This window comes from Rana temporaria, chromosome 5, assembly GCF_905171775.1.
Source record: "Rana temporaria chromosome 5, aRanTem1.1, whole genome shotgun sequence".
NCBI classification, from domain to species: domain Eukaryota; kingdom Metazoa; phylum Chordata; class Amphibia; order Anura; family Ranidae; genus Rana; species Rana temporaria.
In genome coordinates, this window is record NC_053493.1 from 8,242,648 (window position 1) to 8,257,252 (window position 14,605).

At 49.5% G+C, this 14,605-nt stretch overlaps 1 protein-coding gene across 1 annotated transcript in view; it reads right to left on the reverse strand.

Moving 5' to 3' along the window:
* RHPN1 (rhophilin Rho GTPase binding protein 1) overlaps nucleotides 1–14,605 on the reverse strand; it is a 78,874-nt gene that overhangs the window by 17,942 nt on the left and 46,327 nt on the right. Inside the window, exons 6-10 of the mRNA XM_040352128.1 lie at nucleotides 11,548–11,625; nucleotides 11,041–11,165; nucleotides 8,951–9,117; nucleotides 6,477–6,664; nucleotides 4,110–4,266 (exon numbers count right to left, since the gene is read on the reverse strand). Coding sequence (XP_040208062.1) covers nucleotides 4,110–4,266; nucleotides 6,477–6,664; nucleotides 8,951–9,117; nucleotides 11,041–11,165; nucleotides 11,548–11,625 — 715 coding nt within the window. The remainder of the gene's footprint in view (nucleotides 1–4,109; nucleotides 4,267–6,476; nucleotides 6,665–8,950; nucleotides 9,118–11,040; nucleotides 11,166–11,547; nucleotides 11,626–14,605) is intronic.

Sequence of the window (14,605 nt, forward strand, 5' to 3'; positions counted from 1 at the left end):
GAATATTTTTAAATTAAAGTCTATACTGTGTTGTGGTGTGCGGCAACCACGTTACTGCCAATACATTGACCTAAAAGGACCACATCACCACAACACGCATACCACTGCAGTGCCGTGCATTGCGCCACACAGCACCCAAGCCCCTCAGAGCCTCACAATACTGGACGGGCCCCTCAGAGCCTCACAATACTGGACGGGCCCCTGAGAACCACATACAGCTGGACGGACTACCTCAAAGCTCTATATGCTTTGAGGGGAGCTCCAATGCTGGAAGGGCCCCTCGGAGTCTCACATGGTACGGGTAGGATGGACCCCTTCTATCCCCAGCCTCTTTAGAGCCTCACAATACTGGAGGGCCCCCTGGGAACCACATACAGCTGGATGGACTACCTCAAAGCTTTGTATGCTTTAAGGGGAGCTCCAATGCTGAAGGGGCCCCTCTGAGCCTCACAATTCTGGAGGGGCCCCTGAGAACCACATACAGCTGGAGGGACTACCTCAAAGCTCTATATGCTTTGAGGGGAGCTCCAATGCTGGAAGGGCCCCTCTGAGCCTCACAATTCTGGAGGGGCCCCTGGGAACCACATACAGCAGGACTGACTACCTCAAAGCCCTATATGCTTTGAGGGGAGCTTGAGAATGCTGGAGGGGCACCTCTGAGCCTCACAATGCTGGAGGGGCCCCCTCGGAGCCTCACATGGTAGGATGGATGCCTTCGATCCCCAGCCTCACAAAGCTGGAGGGGCCCCTCAGAGCCTCACAATACTGGACGGGCCCCTGAGAACCACATACAGCTAGACTGACTACCTCAAAGCCCTATATGCTTTGAGGGGAGCTCCAATGCTGGAGGGGCCCCTCAGAGCTTCACCTGGTAGGATGGACCCCTTCGATCCTCAGCCTCATAATACTGGAGGGGCCCCTGGGAACCACATACAGCTGCACGGACTACCTCAAAGCTCTATATGCTTTGAGTGGAGCTCCAATGCCTGAGGGGCCCCTTCAATCCTCAGTGAAATCAGTGTGATGCGTTTCATTGTCATTCACAGTAAACAAGGCCCTCAAGGCTTTACACATCTGCATGGGCCCCTCAGAATTCTCAGAACCTCATACAGCTGGATGGGCCCCTGGGAACCACAAATACCTGGACGGACTCCCTCAAAGCTTCATACAGCAGGATGGGCCCCTTAGATCCTCAGTGAGATAAATGTGGTGCATTGCAGTGAGACACACCATGAACGACACCCTCAGAACCTCACACGGCTGTTGGGGGCCCTTCAGAGGATCATACAGCTGGAAGGGCCCCTCAGAGCCTCACGTTAGGACAGGCCCCCCTAGAACCCCCTCACAGCAAGATGGGCCCCTTAGAACCTCACAGCAAGATGGGCCCCTTAGAACCTCACAGCAAGATGGGCCCCTTAGAACCTCACAGCAAGATGGGCCCCTTAGAACCTCACAGCAAGATGGGCCCCTTAGATCCTCGGTGAGACCTGGAAAATTGCATAAGAAGAATCTGGGTCTGGAATGTAGATAAAGAGATTGTGGTGGATAATCTGGGATTTGTACGGCGGTTCAGGATGGACGGATCGCGGATCAGAATGCGGAGGAATGGAGATTATCGAACAGGGATTATTGATCGGGCTTTACCCTTCCACCGACTACGGGATGATATCTGCAGGAACATTCTCGCTGTGTGAGACGGGACCCCGGGTAACCCATTCACTACTGGGTGCCTGGAGACACAGTGGTGACACCGGCCTGTATAACCATCTCTGCCATGTCTGGGGGACGCATCAGTGCCAGATCTCAGGGCATGGGCGTCCTCAGGTAGAGGTAAGGGGGGGGGGGGCAAGCGCCCCCCCTCTGGAATCAACAAGGTGTCCACGCCTGGAATCTGCACCCTGTACATAGCACACGCCTGGAATCTGCACCCTGTGTGCTATGTACAGGGTGCAGATTCCAGGCGTGTGCTATGTACAGGGTGCAGATGGTACCCTGTACATAGCACACGCCTGGAATCTGCACCCTGTACATAGCACACGCCTGGAATCTGCACCCTGTACATAGCACACGCCTGGAATCTGCACCCTGTACATAGCACACGCCTGGAATCTGCACCCTGTACATAGCACACGCCTGGAATCTGCACCCTGTACATAGCACACGCCTGGAATCTGCACCCTGGTACATAGCACACGCTTGGAATCTGCACCCTGGTACATAGCACACGCTTGGAATCTGCACCCTGGTACATAGCACACGCCTGGAATATGCACCTTGTACATAGCACACGCTTGGCATCTGCACCCTGGTACATAGCACACGCTTGGCATCTGCACCCGGTACATAGCACACGCTTGGCATCTGCACCCTGTACATAGCACACGCTTGGCATCTGCACCCTGTACATAGCACACGCTTGGAGATCTGCACCCTGTACATAGCACACGCTTGGAGATCTGCACCCTGTACATAACACACGCTTGGCATCTGCACCCTGTACATAACACACGCTTGGCATCTGCACCCTGTACATAGCACACGCTTGGCATCTGCACCCTGTACATAGCACACGCTTGGCATCTGCACCCTGTACATAGCACACGCTTGGCATCTGCACCCTGTACATAGCACACGCTTGGCATCTGCACCCTGTACATAGCACACGCTTGGCATCTGCACCCTGTACATAGCACACGCTTGGCATCTGCACCCTGTACATAGCACACGCTTGGCATCTGCACCCTGTACATAGCACACGCTTGGAATCTGCACCCTGTACATAGCACTGAATAACGTCTGCCATTACACCTTTAAAAATAAATACTTGCGAGTCCCGGCTAAGCTCCTCCCCTTCATGACATTGTCAAAAGGGGCGGAGCATGGGTGACCTTAAAATGATACCCCCACCTGAAAAAACATTTTCGGATGTCCATGGGTGCAGATTTCAGGCGTGTGCTATGCACAGGGTGCAGACTCCAGGCTGGTGCTACGCTTTCCCCCCTTGCCCCTACATGTGGACGCCCATGTCTGCACCCTGTACATGCCTAGAATAAAGTCTGTTGTTTCACCTTTAAAAATAAATACTTGCGAGTCACGGTTAAGCCTCTCCCCTTCATGACATTGACAAAAGGGGCGGAGTATGGGTGACCTTAAAATGATGTGGTAGTGTCTGTATACATGCTGTGTTGTGGAACATATAACCTTGATATGGATGGTCTAATTTCCTCATGTTTCTTACTTTTGTAATAAAATATTTGATTTTATTGATGTTGCAATTCTGTTTTTACAGTTTCCACCCTGAACACCATTAAAATACCGGGGTTTGTTACCCCCCTTCCCCTATTCTTTTGTAAGGAGCAGGGTTCATAACACAAGTGTGGTGGCCTCTAAGGAGCAGGGTTCATTTCGCAGGTGTGGTGGCCTCTAAGGAGCAGAGTTCATACCCCCGGTGAGGTGCCCTTAAGGAGAAGGATTCAGAACACAGGTGTGGTGGCCTCTAAGGAGCAGAGTTCATATCCCCGGTGAGGTGCCCTTAAGGAGCAGGGTTCATAACACAAGTGTGGTGGCCTCTAAGGAGCAGGGTTCATAACACAAGTGTGGTGGCCTCTAAGGAGCAGGGTTCATAACACAAGTGTGGTGGCCTCTAAGGAGAAGGGTTCATTTCGCAGGTGTGGTGGCTTATGAGGAGCAAGGTTCATAACAGGTGTGGTGGCCTCTAAGGAGCAGGGTTCATATTACATGCCTGGTGGCCTCTAAGGAGCAGGGTTCATATCACATGCCTGGTGGCCTCTAAGGAGCAGGGTTCATATCACATGCCTGGTGGCCTCTAAGGAGCAGGGTTCATATCACATGCCTGGTGGCCTCTAAGGAGCAGGGTTCATATCACATGCCTGGTGGCCTCTAAGGAGCAGGGTTCATAACACAGGTGTGGTGGCCTCCAATAAGCAGGGTTCATATCACATGCCTGGTGGCTTATGAGGAGCAGGGTTCATAACACAGATCTGGTGGCCTCTAAGGAGCAGGGTTAAAGGGTTTCATATCACAGAGACTTTGAGGAAACCAACTTGGCCTGGTGGCCTCTTAAGGGTAGAAGAATTGGATCTACTCACTGGTGAAGTCGCAGAGGGCGTTTTCCGCGTGGTAGTGGGAAAGTGCTTTGAAATGTTCGGCTTTAACACGAACCATGGTGGTCCACGAGAACGGCACGTAGTCCTTAACGGGCGGGTGCATCATGGTCCGGTATACCAGCGTGTAAACGTCTTCAACCTGCAGATGAAGATACAGACATGTATGACCTCACTCACCAGGACTCATTCTTAGTGACACAAGGCAATCATTACTACTTCAACAAGAAGGAAACATCCTACACACTGCCCGCCACCATTCTCTGATACAATGAAGCCGGCTACCTTGTAACCTCCATCAAAACAATTCTTTATCGGCTACATAGCAGGATACAGCAGTAACATGCTAACGCGTTTCGGCCGAAGCCTTACTCATAGCATGACACTGCCCGCCATTGCCTTTATTGTCAGGAAAAGCCTCCTTTGTGTGCCTCTTGAATATACTTTAATTACTGAGATCTGGAGAAAGCCCTGCAAAGGATGCCAAGCCCTGACCACCTTTATGTAAATGAAGCCGACTTCTGGGACCTTTGGCCTCATGCTGGTTCCAAGGCTGTGGATATGAATGTTGCCTAATTTGGATAATAAACACTGACCGCACCCACAAGTGTTTCTCCTCCCTTCTCCACACTCAGCGCGGTGCTTGATGCTTGCCATCTGACACGTAACGAGAGAGAAAGAAAGAGAGAAAGAAAGAAAGAAAGAAAGAAAGAAAGAAAGAAAGAAAGAAAGAAAGAAAGAAAGAACGAACGAGAGAAAGAAAGAAAGAAAGAAAGAACGAACGAGAGAAAGAAAGAAAGAAAGAAAGAAAGAACGAACGAAAGAAAGAAAGAAAGAAAGAACGAACGAACGAGAGAAAGAAAGAAAGAACGAGAGAAAGAAAGAAAGAACGAGAGAAAGAAAGAACGAGAGAAAGAACGAACGAACGAACGAACGAACGAACGAACGAACGAGAGAGAGAGAGAAAAAAAAAAGAGAAAGAAAGAAAGAAAGAAAAAAAAAAAAGAAGAAGTAAAAAAAGAGAAAAAAAAGTAAGAAAAAGAAAGAGAAAAAGAAAAAGAAAGAGAAAAAGAAAAAGAAAGAGAAAAAGAAAAAGAAAGAGAAAAAGAAAAAGAAAGAGAAAAAGAAAAAGAAAGAGAAAAAGAAAAAGAAAGAGAAAAAGAAAAAAAGAGAAAAAGAGAAAGGGAAAGAGAGATCAGTCAAAATTGAGCTTGATGTCGGGGGTGGGCGGGACCCAGCACCTATCAAACACCAGCCAATGGGATGAGATCTGGGCGGGCTGCTACATGTATGTGGCCCCGCCCCCTTTCTTAAGCAGCCCAATCATATGCTGGTGTTTTGATAGCTGCTGGGTCCCGCCCACCCTGGCCGGGTCCCGCCCAACCCCGACATCAAGCTCAATTTTGACAGCTCCTCTCTCAGTTACATGTAAGTTTCACACACATGGGTACACTATCAGCTCAGTGTGCCACCTGCCAGTGCCAACTAGTGCCATCTGTCAGTTCCACCTGCCAATGCCAATCAGTGCCATCTGCCAGTTCCACCTGCCAGAGCCAACCAGTGCCACCTGTACTGAGGACGTCAAGTGTGTGGTAGAGTGACAAGAGCAAGCAGGGAGGAGTGGAGTGGGTGAGGGTTCTCTTTGTATTTATTTTTTTAAACCGGCCTAAAATATCAGCCACAAAAATCGGCATCATATAATCGGCCGCCCCAATTTCTAAATATCGGCATCGGCCAGAGAAAAACCCATATCGGTCGACCTCTAGTTTCACTACCAGTGAAATCACCATCTTGGAAGTGGCATGAGGGCAACTCTCCCAGACATCACATCATTTGCAGAATTCAGAAAGGATCTAGCTCCCTCCTAGATGGTCTACCTCTACACAGTCTACCATGAATGTGAATACTAGACTCATCCACCTTGCCAACCGATCACTGACTGCCACCCCTTTCTACCAGTCCTTCTACTGGCATCCGCTCACCCAACAAATAAAAAGTCAAAATACTATCCTCATCATCATCCAAAGCCATCCACAACTCTGCCCCCCGCTATCACCAACCTTGTCTCAACATCCCAACCAAACCAATCTTTCCCCTCCTCCCAAGACCCTCTCTCTTGTCCCCCTCGTCACTTCTTCCCATGCTTTCCTTCAGAACTTCTCCAGAGCCTTTCCCATCCTCTGGCACTCCCTACCTCAATCGGTCCATCTCTTACATTATAGGTGGCTGAGAATACTGACCGATTACACTCACTATTCTCCGTTACTTCCATGGAACACAAAAACGGTCCTTCAGGACTGATCCCGGTAACATTATAGAGAAGCACAGAACACATTATAATGGGGCACTCACCCTGGCCGCTTCCTGTGCCATCTGGACCTGCGAGAGGAAAGAGTTTGTATTATTCTCCAGGCTGGACTTCTCGAAGATGCACTCCTGGACCTGGGCCACCATTAGCCGCACCAGCATGTTCAGAGAGGCCGCGCTCATGTCCAGGCTCGGGGCGTTCGAGAAGTTTTCTTTTAAGTAATTAAAGCATCCTGCAATGAGGGAACAACAGAGGCTTAAATAAAATAAATTAAAAATAAAATTCTTCTTAAGATTTATTTTTCTTTTTTTACAACAGAGGCTTAAAAAAAAAAATAAACACACGGGGGGAAATAATTTTTCTTTTCACATTTTAATTTTATTTTACGAAAATGTATTTTCTCTTTTACAGAGTCAAACAGATCGGCATATTTGGGCTCAGGGGGCTTCTTTTTGGTAAAGGAGAAGTTAATAAACCATCGCGTTTTGGGGGAGGGGATTGGGTTGCATGGTTTCCATTTCACCAGCAGGACCTTGTCTACTTCTACCTTGAGTCCACGACCTTTGCATAAAATAAGAACATTTTGAAGGGGGGCCCTGGGGACCCGAAATGTGTTGTCTCGTCTCTTCAATTACAAAAAAAAAAAAAAAAAAAAAAATCAGTTTATTGTATGGCACATCATATCGTCTACGCCACAGGTGTCAAACACAAGGCCCGCGGGCCGAATCCGGCCCTCCAGGCCATTTCATGGACCTCCTCCAGACCCCTACTTTCAAGCAATGCATCCATCACCCAGTAGCAGCATAAGGAAAGGGGGGTGCACTGATGTAAGGGAGAGTGGGGCACTCAACTTCTGATGGTGTGGTGGCTCTTGATATCCAATATACGGGGGAGGGGGATGCGCTGGACATCTAATCTTATAGAAACAACTGGCCCTTTTGAGGGTGATCATAATGCTGATGCGGCGCACAATGAAATTGAGTTGGACACCCTTGCTTTACGCATTGCCTGGTCTCTTTTCCATATCCTCTCCACGTTGCCTACACAGTCTCATGTTTTACACTTCTATTCATGTGAATAGTTGTTGTAACGGTCAGGGGTTAACACCGTTTACGATATTCCATTCCACCAACCCAAGACAGCTTATCCGACACTCCACAATCCAGCAGACACGACCCATTGGATTTCCCCCACAAACGAGACACGCACAGCTCTGTCTCTGGTTCCAAAACGAATGAACACTTTAATGGTAAACTCAGCTGGTTATATACAGTTAGAAACCAAATCTGGACAATGACTCACTCCACCCACAACATCACACAATGGGTGCTTAACGAGTCCCCCTCAATCCACATCTAAGACAGACTTTCTGGCACCGACTCTACATGAATCAATTACTATAGCGGACATGGCAGACATCATGACTTTTAGAGTGTGTTAACTCACAACACATATTAGCATCAATAGAACTTTCACACAATACAGGGTTAGTTAGCATAGTATAATGAAATATCTTAGGAGCCAGACTTAATTAACACAATAGAATGCAAACACAGCTTTCATCACTACAGCCAGGTAGACTTAATAAGCACCTCAACAATCTATGTGTCCCCACATGAATGAATCACTCTGCTATTGACCTGTTGGGGTCAGAATTAACCACCTGTAATATTTCAAGATATCCTGCAATACATGAATTATTACTGTCCCATCTCATGTAATCCGAGATATCATTTCTCAGTCATCCTATGCCCCTATTGGACAAAGGATGACCCTAGACCCAAGAGTCATTAGTGAAGCTGGCACAGGAGTACCCCACATCCTTCAAAAGTCTCTGGGTATCACGGGCCATTCCGTTACAGTTGTATTTTCAAATCTTTTTGGATCCTCTTTGTGTGGCTCTGTGTCTTCTCAATATCCCTTAAACAGGCCATAGATTGTGCAAATTTCTTTCCTGCAACCACTGGTTGCAAGAAAGAAATGTGCAGGATTCCCCCATCAACACAGACAGTTTTGACAGGGAAATCCATCATGCCGAGCAATTTTCTGCGTCCAGCGGGGGAAGAACGTGATTATTGCTATAGCAGCCGCTAGCGATAATCGCAACTGAACCCGGCAGGCTGGTTGCACCCAAGTGATCGGTACCAGTCTACCCACACATAATTCGTACCGTTCATGGCCGGCCTTAGTATACACCCAAGGTTCCCCCCAGAGACCCCTTAGTGAGCAGAAGCTGCCAAACCGCAAGTGACTGCACTTATCTCGCGACCTTCTAAAATGTACCACAGTTTGAAAAGTGGAATCCAGCAGCTTGAGCCATACGAATGGTCATTTATGTCGGACATCTGCAAGTCTATGGTCATCTAATTCTGCAGGAAGTTCCCAGAGCTCACCTGCTATTCCTATATCGGAGTACCTAATTGCACAGATCAGATCTGCTTGTTGGGAAGAGACATACCGGCGAGGGGCAGGAGAATGAAGCCTCAGACAGCAGATACAATGCGGATTAAACACTCACCGGCAGCTTTCTGAAAAGCGTCAATAGCCGTGTCCACTCCGTCTACGGACAGGCGATCCTGTCTGGCCGCGATCTGGGTGTAGAGCGCTCCCATATTGAACAGTACGCTTCCCTTCTCAAATGCCAGAGCCCGCTGGCAGGAAGGAACGCCGGTGAGAGAGTCGTACCTGTGCGGATATATCGCCATAATTAGGCAGGGGGCATGTGAGGCAGAATGTGGAAAGCAACGGGGGGGGGGGGGGTAGTAGATAAGTAATGAGGTGGAGCAGAGGGTAAAGGGAGTAAGCACTGGAAGAGTAGTAGAGAGGTGATGAGGAGCACAGGGGAAAGCACCGGGGGGAGTAGTAGAGAGGTGATGAGGAGCACAGGGGAAAGCATGGGGGAGTAGTAGAGAGGTGATGAGGAGGAGCACAGGGGAAAGCACAGGGGAAGTAGTAGAGAGGTGATGAGGAGGAGCACAGGGGAAAGCACAGGGGGAGTAGTAGAGAGGTGATGAGGAGGAGCACAGGGGAAAGCACCGGGGGAGTAGTAGAGAGGTGATGAGGAGGAGCACAGGAGAAAGCACCGGGGAAGTAGTAGAGAGGTGAGGAGGAGGAGTACAGGGGAAAGCACCGGGGGAGGAGTACAGGGGAAAGCACCGGGGGAGGAGTAGGGTGATGAGGCGGAGTACAGGGGAAAGCACTGGGGGAGTAGTAGAGAGGTGATGAGGCGGAGCACAGGGGAAAGCACCGGGGGAGTAGTAGAGAGGTGATGAGGAGGAGCACAGGGGAAAGCACCGGGGGAGTAGTAGAGAGGTGATGAGGAGCACAGGGGAAAGCATGGGGGAGTAGTAGAGAGGTGATGAGGAGGAGCACAGGGGAAAGCACAGGGAAGTAGTAGAGAGGTGAGGAGGAGCACAGGGGAAAGTACAGGGGAATAGTAGAGAGTTCAGGAGGCGGAGCACAGGGGAAAGCACCGGGGGAGTAGTAGAGAGGTGAGGAGGCGGAGTACAAGGGAAAGCACTGGGGGAGTAGTAGGGTGATGAGGAGGAGCGCAGGGGAAAGCACCGGGGGAGTAGTAGGGTGATGAGGAGGAGCACAGGGGAAAGCACCGGAGGGGTAGTAGAGGAGATGAGGAGGAGCACAGGGGAAAGCACCGGGGTAGTAGTAGAGAGGTGATGAGGAGGAGCACAGGGGAAAGCACCGGGGGAGTAGTAGAGAGGTGATGAGGCGGAGCACAAGGGAAAGCACCGGGGTAGTAGTAGAGAGGTGATGAGGCAGATCACAGGGGAAAGCACTGGGGGAGTAGTAGAGAGGTGATGAGGAGGAGCACAGGGAAAAGCACCGGGGGAGTAGTAGAGAGGTGATGAGGCAGAGCACAGGGGAAAGCACCGGGGGATTAGTAGAGAGGTGATGAGGAGGAGCACAGGGGAAAGCACCGGGGGAGTAGTAGAGAGGTGATGAGGAGGAGCACAGGGGAAAGCACTGGGGGAGTAGTAGAGAGGTGATGAGGAGGAGCACAGGGGAAAGCACCGGGGGAGTAGAGAGGTGAGGAGGCGGAGCACAGGGGAAAGCACAGGGAAGTAGTAGAGAGGTGATGAGGAGGAGCACAGGGGAAAGCACAGGGAAGTAGTAGAGAGGTGAGGAGGCGGAGCACAGGGGAAAGCACCGGGGGAGTAGAGAGGTGAGGAGGCGGAGCACAGGGGAAAGCACAGGGAAGTAGTAGAGAGGTGATGAGGAGGAGCACAGGGGAAAGCACAGGGAAGTAGTAGAGAGGTGAGGAGGAGCACAGGGGAAAGTACAGGGGAATAGTAGAGAGTTCAGGAGGCGGAGCACAGGGGAAAGCACCGGGGGAGTAGTAGAGACTGAGGTGATGAGGCGGAGCACAGGGGAAAGCACCGGGGAATAGTAGAGAGGTGATGAGGAGGAGCACAGGGGAAAGCATGGGGGGTGTAGTAGAGAGGTGAGGCGGAGCACAGGGGAAAGCACGGGGGTAGTAGAGACTGAGGTGATGAAGCGGAGCACAGGGGAGAGCACCAGGGGAGTAGTAGAGAGGTGATGAGGAGGCAGAGCACAGGGGAAAGATGGAATGATGAAAAAGTGCTTACTAACCAATGGAAGAAGACGCCCAGCGTCCGGTTCGGTGGCAGAAAGCGGTTGTCCAGGAAGTACAGCTGGTTGTAATACTCCATCAGGAGCTCAATACCGGCCTCGCTGCGACTCGGGGTCCTCATGGCCTGAATAGGGAAGAGACCACCCATAACTGATTAGGGAGTACACTAATGTTTAACATTTCATAGTGTTTCCATCTGAGGTCTCAATTTCAGAGAGCCAGTCTACAAGCATGAATCTAGTGCTGCCTCTTTAGATAATCCATAGTGCTCTGGAAATCCTTTGTCACATTATATATATAGTGAAACAATTTAAAAAAAAAAAAAGAAGTTTCATCTTAAAAATATGTGAATCTGAAATTACGATGTGACAAAAAATATGCAAACGGTCGCTATTTTATTCTCTAGGGTCTCTGCAAGAAAAAAAAAGGGGGGGGGTCTCTCCGGGGATTACAGAACGGTCTCTCTGGTATTACGTGTTCAGTATATCGGTGGAGAGGACACCGACCTGTCTCAGCTCCATGAATTCCCGGATCTCCTTCTCATAGAGGGAACCATCTTCCCCATAATGCTCCGCAATGAACTCCTAGAAAAAGGAGAGAAAAAAAAAACAAATCACATGAGCCCAGCGGCCTCACATCACATCAACTTCTAATGCTAGGAGTGCCCGTCTCTAAAATACCATGAATCAAATATCACAGACAGATCAATAATACATCACTGCAGGTGACAAAATCCCCACAACAGCCGATGTAATACTGAGATGACTAAGCATGCAGCCAGCAAAAGCATTACATTACACATCCCCATTCCTTCCTAGAATATAATTATTTATTTATTTCATTTCAGGCATTTATATAACCCTGGCAGTTTATACAGTGCTTTACATACTGTACATTCACATTAGTCCCCACCCCCGAGGAGCTTACAATCTAAGGCCGGGTACTCACGACCAAACATGTATGGTGAAAGCGGTCCGTCGGACCGTTTTCACCATACATGTCTGCCAGAGGGCTTCTGTACGATGGTTGTACACACCATCGTACAGAAGTCCGCGCGTAAACAATACGCGGGGCGTGTCCGCGGTGTTGCCGCGTCGATGACGCGGTGTCGCCGCGACAATGACGCGGCGACGTGGGCGGCCCGCTTTTAAAATGCTTCCACGCATGCGTCGAAGTCATTCGACGCATGCGAGGGACGGCGGGCGCCTGGACATGTACGGTAGGTCTGTACTGACGACCGTACATGTCCGAGCGGGCAGAATTCCAGCGGACTGTTTTAAAACAAGTCCAGGAATATTTGTCTGCTGGGAAAAGGCCCGGCGGGCAAATGTTTGCTGGAATTCGGCCCGCTCGCGCCCACACACGACCAAACATGTCTGCTGAAACTGGCCTGCGGACCAGTTTCAGCAGACATGTTTGGTCGTGAGTATGGGGCCTAAGGTTCACCCACATACTAGGGGCCAATTTGGACAAAAGCCAATTAACCTACCAGCATGTCTTTGGCGTGTGGGAGGAAACCGGAGTACCTGGAGAAAACCCACGCAAGCACAGGGAGAGCATTTGAGGACCCCCCCCACCTGCATGGGATGGGTCTTTCTCAGCTGTTCTGCAAGGGAGGAGTTCTAACCCAAGATCCAACTCATTTCAGAGGCTGCAACTACACCTCTTGCTTAGGGCTTAACCACGTCATCCCCGGAAGGTTAACGGACCAATTGCGCGATCGTGCAACGTTGTACCCCAAAAAAATTGATATCCTTTTTCTTCCCACAAATAGAGCTTTTTGGTGGTACAGTGGAACCTCGGATTGCGAGGGATGCGGTTAACAAGCGTTTCGCAAAACCAGCAGGATTCAAGCCTCTGCGGTGTGCAGTACCACATTTGGCCAGAGGTGCGGGGGCACTGGAGCAATTTTGAAATACTCGGAAACACTCAGTTTCCAAGCCTTTCCACGTTCAGCCGAGCTGTCAGAATATTTCCGAGCCTCTTCTGCGCACCCCTCTGGCCACATTCGGCATTGCATGCCACCGATCAGAAATCCACGATTTCTTACTACAAAACGATCTAGACTGCCTCTTTATCACAGAAAGCTGGCTTTCAGACGACTGCAACACCATTCTTGGAGAATTGGTGCCAGAAAATTATCGAATTATAACGGAAAACAGAATAGGGCAAAGAGGAGGAGGCCTGGCGGTGATCCATAAGTTTCATATTGCAATCACTAAGCCGGTCCTTCAAAATCCTCTTCCATTCATGGAAACCCTTACTCTTCAACTTCAAACTTCCCCCCAGGAGACTGTTCACATTCTCCTCTGCTATAGGCCACCTGGGCCAAAATCGCAGCTTCTACCATCATTAACGGAGTTCATATCCACTTACTCCCTTAACAGCAAACATCTTTTGCTGCTCGGGGATTTCAATCTGTGGGCCAACTCCTCACAGGATCCCATTGCGGATGCCTGCATCGATCACCTGGAAGGATTAGGACTACAGCAACTTATATGCAGACCCACGCATGCTTCAGGTCACACACTCGACCTAATTTTCAGACAAAATCTGAAAATAAACATTTTGGGAAATGAACCTTTGCCATGGACAGACCACCATGCAATTAGTTTCATAATTTCCAAAATTCCACCAGTGATAAAAGCACCCAAGCCGGTGACAATACACTGGGCTAGATCTCAGAGGAAGCTCCACTCGGAACTCTTCAAATCTACCTTGGGAAACCGAATCGAAACTATTCATCCTCAGTTAGCAGCCTCAGATACACTGGATGCCATAAATGCCGCTCTGCTACAATCAGCCGACTTAGTAGCACCGAAACGCAAAGTCCGCATCCGGAAAAAAAAGTCCGGCTGGTTCAACAACCAGCTGTCCCTACTGAAGCAAGAGCGCAGAAGGGCGGAAGCCGCCTGGAAAAGAAGCCCTGCAGAAGATCACCTCATCATCTACAAGGCAATAACAACACGATATCATAAAGAAATCTTCAAAGCCAAGAAACATCATTTTTCTATGGCGATTAACAGCGCCCTAAACCGCCCCCGCGAACTCTTCAAGATGGTCACCCAGACCATGAATCCAGGATGTCTTGAAGTCCCCAATTCAGACACCCAAGAGTTCTGCAATGAACTATCGGATTTCTTCATCGACAAAATCGAAAGAATCCGGGTAAGTATTCTGCAAAATAATACCCCCCTCAGCCCCCTCTTCAATCAACTACAAAACACCAACAGAAACCTTCTACAATCAACTAAGTTCACTCTGGAACCCATCTCCATCGATACCACCAAAAATATCATTGGTGCGTTGCGGAACAGCACAGCACCCAATGACATCATTCCCACCAAGCTGCTGAAGGAATGTGCCGACATCCTGGCGCCTCCCATCACACAGCTTATAAATCAGTCATTTAAGGAAGGCATAGTGCCATCCCTGCTGAAAGAGGGCACAATCCAGCCCATCTTGAAAAAACCTAACTTGGATCCCAAGGACCCAACTCACCGCCGCCCCATAACAGGCCTAAATATTCTCTCCAAGATAATGGAGAAAGTAGTGGTACAACAG